Source organism: Musa acuminata, chromosome BXJ1-7 (assembly GCF_036884655.1).
Source record: "Musa acuminata AAA Group cultivar baxijiao chromosome BXJ1-7, Cavendish_Baxijiao_AAA, whole genome shotgun sequence".
NCBI classification, from domain to species: Eukaryota; Viridiplantae; Streptophyta; class Magnoliopsida; order Zingiberales; family Musaceae; genus Musa; species Musa acuminata.
In genome coordinates, this window is record NC_088333.1 from 34,362,501 (window position 1) to 34,368,164 (window position 5,664).

Below are 5,664 nucleotides of genomic sequence, written 5' to 3' on the forward strand. Positions count from 1 at the left end.
AAAATTAACAAGACATGAAGAAAAACATAACAGACCTGTAAACAAGGAAGAATGGCTGGTTTGCGCAGCTGTAAGAAATGAATGCACATAAGCGCATACCTAAAAAGCAATGCAAACAATTAACTTCATGCATTTTCCAGAGCAAGTTCCAAAACAAGACAAGCTTAAGGTACTTATTGCATGACTTACGCATAACTAGACAGGGTGCCTCCGTAAGTCTTGTTCACCTCCCTCAATCTTGCCCAGTGTTTCACAATAAAGGCCAATTGGTGCAACCTATCATATATCCGAGCGTAATCTCTAAGAAGTTTTGTATTGGCGACAACTAAAAGATTGTTGATACATATATCACAAGAGATCCCTGTTTGTGGATCTCTCATCTTAACAATAGGAACCCGAGCATTGGTGATGGCCTGAAACAAGCAAACTTGTATCAGAATATTATTGTTACAATATAATTTTAACATAACTATAAAACTCTTATCAAAACATATAAAAATAAGGATATTTCCAGCGTAATTATCATCCATTTCAAAGGAAATTAAATTATCAGTTTAATCATGATGAATCACAAAACAAATGTCAGCTCCCTAGATATAATAACAATAAGAAAGTGGCCATCAAACAGGGAAAAGAAACAGAAGACACAGGACAGGAAAAAATAAATCCCCATTTGAACAAAGTGTCAATCTCTTAATATGTATCTAGCCTCTGGTCATCTAAAGCTGCAGGAAGAGTACACAAGGAGTTATCATCAATATTCCATGGCAATACTTAATAATCATAAGAATTGCGGTCATAAAATTAAATTGATCAAACTCTTAAAAGTGAAACAAATACAATATAAATAATGCATCACGATGGAGATCTAAGAGCTAGTACGACGGATAAACCACAAAGAGGCAGGGACAAAAAGATTCATGTGACCAAATTTCCATGCCGAATGACTTAATCTTTAAAGATAACACACAAGGTTAGACCCAAAAAGGGAAAAGATATTCTCTCATAAGGAACATTTTGAAGGTGTAGTATATGCATCTAATTGGACATGCAACAGTTCAAGACATTTCTAGTGAACAGGGTTTGAGTAAGCACATGAAGTTTTCACAGTCAAACGGTTGGCTCTGGAAAAATCTTGGGGGAAAAGAGGACTATAACAATAATCATCATGCATATCTCGACTTCCAATAAGAAAATTATAGTACAGGACAGATCTGAATTTTAATACATAGTACAAGCAATTTATTACGTTTGGATGAAGTAAAAGGAAAGAAACAATGTCTAGCTGCATTATGATGCAAATATTTCACATTACAATATGATGTAGAGCTTAGTATCTGTACAAAAAGACAAATATACACATCAAAAGTTGAATTTATGAATGCTCAATTTTAATATATATGTGGAGCTTCAAAGTTAAATGTGTTGAACTCAAACATACCTCTACATCTTGAAAATTTTCTGACCGTAAAATATCTGCCAGTTTTAACACCATGTCATGCTTCCTGATAGTGTTATCATCAATTGCAAGGCAAATATCGATATCACTGTTTGAGAACCCGAAAGAATTAGCACAGGATCCATAGAGATGCAACCTGGCATTGGGCCACTCTTTGTTGATTGATTTTTCTAGTGATTTCAATATTTGATTTTGTTTATCTTTTTCATCATCTGCTGGTATCAAAGACCTGTACACTGAAAGGAAGCCAGGTATCAAAGTCTCTATGTCAGGGCGACAATCTATCTGTCTTCTACTATTCCTCATGTACTGGCTTGATACTTGCAGTTCTCTAAGAGAATATGATCCAACACGCTGCAGATATAATGACAGATAAACCAAAAGGAATTTAGAATAAAAGATAAATTCTAAGCCAAGAATGCCAACCTCAGTATTTCCTTCTCTATTACGATATTGTAAATGATATTTCCCTGGTCAAATCCAGAAAAACAATGTTAAAGTTTTTTGAGAGCTTTAAAAATACAATAACCAATTGGGAGAAACCTATCAATAAGCTCAACTTCTCGATATTGCAAGCAACACCTGACTTTAGATTTAAAGTAACAGATGAAGAAAGCTTCAAAAAGATTTTTTTTTATATTCATAACTAAAAGAGAAGATAATCATTAACAAAAAGTACAAAAAAAAATTGACAGATTTTTCGATTGGTGTGTCTTGAACATAAAGTGATAATGTGTCTTGAACATAAGAGTGAATCCAGAGTTGATAAGGCACAACAGAAAATGTCACACAAATTCAGATAACAACCAGAAGTCATACCTCTAAAGTTTGTGCTTAACTCATTGGAAGGAAAACTTAAATCATGAATCCTATATGCTTTGGGTAATCAATCTTGTTCATCACACTTTTAAATTCAACATGGAGTAGATACAGCCCAGACAACATGGAAAAGACAAGCATTGTACTCAGAAGAAATATCCATTTTGATGCAAAACGCCAAGCAAGCATCAATATTTCAAAAAATGCCTAAAAACCATTAGCTAGCAGACCAATATGTCTGTGATGCTAAGTCACACACATTGTTCAGATCAGAGAAGAGACAGCCAAATTGCATGTGAATATCGACAGAAGAACGGATAACACTTCCATATAATATTTGTAATTAAAAACTCATGATATACCTCAACCAGTGGAGTTGGGAAATCTCTTCACATTTTTTCTTTTATCATGGTCGCCTTTAAGCATCAGAGAATCAGATTGTTCCACAGGTAAGGCATCATCTTGACTAGCACCTCCTTGAGATGACAAGTCTTCAGTTTCTTTGTGCCCTTCAGATTCCACTCCAGATAAATTCCAATCTTCAAAAGCCTCAGGCAGTAACCAACTAAGATGATCTTCCACATATGATTCCTCAATTGGAAGATTATTGCCCTCTAGCTCACATTTGCTCCGATCGAGGTGATTACAAGTTTGAATTTGCAGCACGTCACCATCTTTTACTTCTTGCTGACTATTATCTCCCATTTCCAACTTATGATTCTCGTCTTTCATCCTAGTCGCAGCAACCCATTCTACCTTAACCTTTTGCTTCTGCGCCGAGCCCTGCGGTCTGCTCTGTTCAATTACCTTTGGCTTCCAGGAAATGGAATGCCGGTGACCCCCCAGATTCATGCGCTTCTTCTCGTATTGATACCCCATTTGCGAGCGGTTATATTGTGCAGGATCACCGCAGGCATTCCTTCGATCACCAAATCTAGGATCGACCTTCGCATTAGCGCCAGACACGCAGTTCCCATAACCCACTCGGCCATTTGCCTCGCTCGTCTCTCCATGTCCCCAAGAACATGAATAACTTCTATTGTCGTACTTTTGAGTGGTGGAGACCACATTCTGATGTTTCGGCCGCCGATTACCTCGAGAATTACTTCCCCGAGGGGCATTTTGATTGCCGACATACTCCAACTGGCTACCGTATTCAACAGAACAACGGGGATGGGATACCAGAGGATGAGAGATCTCCAGAGGCTCCCAAGGACCGGGAGGCAAGTCTCGGGGGATGGGCACCCTAAAAGTGGGTACGCGAATGTCCACCATCGGCGCGACCGGCAGTGGCGTTGGTTGTGGTTCCACCGGCTGCGGAGGCGGGTGGGGACGGATGAGCGTGTGCGGGAGGAAATGGAAGCAGCGCGGGCGATCTTCCGGGGGGCATGAGACCGCAGGCGGCGCCGTCGGCTCGGGCCGAGGGTGGCGGAGGAAGGCGTCCCCCGGGGCGCCGCCGCTGTCGTCGGTAGAAGGCGGGGCGGAGCCGCCACCCTCAACTCCGTGCATCACCCGGGCTACGAGCGGTGACGGTGCGAGGCAGTTCGCGTCCTCCGCGAGGCACAAAGGCGCGGATGAGCGCGTGCCACTGGCCGGATGCGGGCTTGCGGAGGAAGAGCTGGGGGGCGCATCTCTCCCTTAACCATATCTGGCATCGGATCCAACGGCCCACATCCCGTCAGTTTCACGCATGCTGTTGTCGAAAGGGCGCGTCGAATTTACTCCCCTGTGCGAATGAGTAGACGACGGTCTCTGCGAGAATTTTCCGCGTAAGAGGGGCGCGCAGATTCCCAAGCTCGCGAATCTTAAAGACACGCGGGTGGTCCAGCATCATAATAGACACCTTACAAGCTTAAATCCCATCCCACGATCGCCTTACGTAGAAATCAATTATTCAATTACAAGGTAGGAAAAATAATTTGATGGCAGAATATTTCTGTCAACGATCAAGACAAGATTTTTGACCAGATAAACGTGCACCATATGGTACCATTTTTGAAAGTAAGAAAACTTAGAGAATCGATTTGTCATTAGCTTAACTTTGTGTTTTCCAGAATTTAATTGTATGACTTTCTATCAACAGCTTAGATCCTTTATTAATCAGGTAAGCTGATATGCTGTCTAGAGAGAGAGAGAGAGAGAGAGAGAGAGGTCATTTGTTTTAGGATAATTTGACCAAATTTTACATGTTCTCATACATAACGAGGATTAATTTGTCATTAACGATCACAACAGAGACATTGTCATTTTGGACATGGTTAACTCTAGTGTTTAATTTTACAGTTTTAAGGTTAAGAACAGAAACCGGTTATATTTGTGGTGGCATCAAAGTTTAAGTCTCCTTGGACATGGAGGTACCAAAAGAAAAATGGCAGGCAAAAAATAGCATCAGATCTTTGCTCATGAAGGGGGGGGCCAAAAAAATATTTACAACCCCACTAGCATTTCTTTTTAATATTAAATTTTCGTACATTGTTTATTCTTGTTACTTATTCTAATAGTTTTTCTCTTTTGCCTACTTATATTTGAAATCTGAGTTATCGCGATCGAATACATAAAATTAGGATGAGCTTTTGGAAGGGGTGGTTTTGGGCGACATGGTCTCTCAAAGTATCGGATGGTTGAATGAATCTAAATTGCAATTTAGATCTAATGATAAGGCTGTTTCGTTGTGAGATAGATGCTGCTGTTGCTTTGTGCCGATCGTACAAGAGCTTTTGAGGACTATTGACACCCTTCTTACCGTGGCACAGTGGTGGTGGTCGTCGTCATCCTAAGAGGAACTTCTGCAGTAGAGACTCACTCAGATGTTACCAGTCGACCTGAACTCACAGTTACGTACTGACCAAGTAATGGATGCTTGGGTTGTTTCGGTGACCTTCGAGACGCCAAATGTTCCCATCAGCTGCAAGCAAACGAGAAGTAGAATTATTCCGCTGTTGTTATTCTATTCAGGGGAAGTGGTGTGGTTTACTTTAGAGAAGACGACAGCGAACAGAGGCAGCTTTCTGGAAAGCGTGTCGCTCGCCTTCTGCCGTCGTTTGATTAAAAGATCAGATGGGCGGCAAGTCCTCGTTTGATTACCACCAAAATCTCTACTGTGGTGGTAAAAATTTTGATCAGATCATTATATACACCATATAAAGATGATCATTTATATACAAAATGAGTTTAAGCATCTCCTCTAATGTGAAAGCCGAGTCGCAGTGGTACTTGATAACTGAGATCCAACATGCAAGTTTTGAGTCTTCTAACGATCAAAACACACCATAGTGGGACAAGTTTAGTACTATTCCATAAGGTAGACTCTCAAAATAAAATAATGCAAAGATGAGCAGCGCCCCACAACAATAAGAATCTATTACACAAGTAATAGACAATGATCC

The 5,664-nt window shown here is 40.5% G+C and overlaps 1 protein-coding gene across 1 annotated transcript in view; it reads right to left on the reverse strand.

Moving 5' to 3' along the window:
* LOC135679704 (uncharacterized) overlaps positions 1-3,974 on the reverse strand; it is a 5,305-nt gene extending 1,331 nt beyond the window's left edge. Inside the window, exons 1-4 of the mRNA XM_065193685.1 lie at positions 2,647-3,974; positions 1,442-1,929; positions 190-413; positions 36-99 (exon numbers count right to left, since the gene is read on the reverse strand). Coding sequence (XP_065049757.1) covers positions 36-99; positions 190-413; positions 1,442-1,929; positions 2,647-3,787 — 1,917 coding nt within the window. The 5' untranslated portion in view covers positions 3,788-3,974. The remainder of the gene's footprint in view (positions 1-35; positions 100-189; positions 414-1,441; positions 1,930-2,646) is intronic.
* Between the last annotated feature and the right edge of the window lie 1,690 nt (positions 3,975-5,664).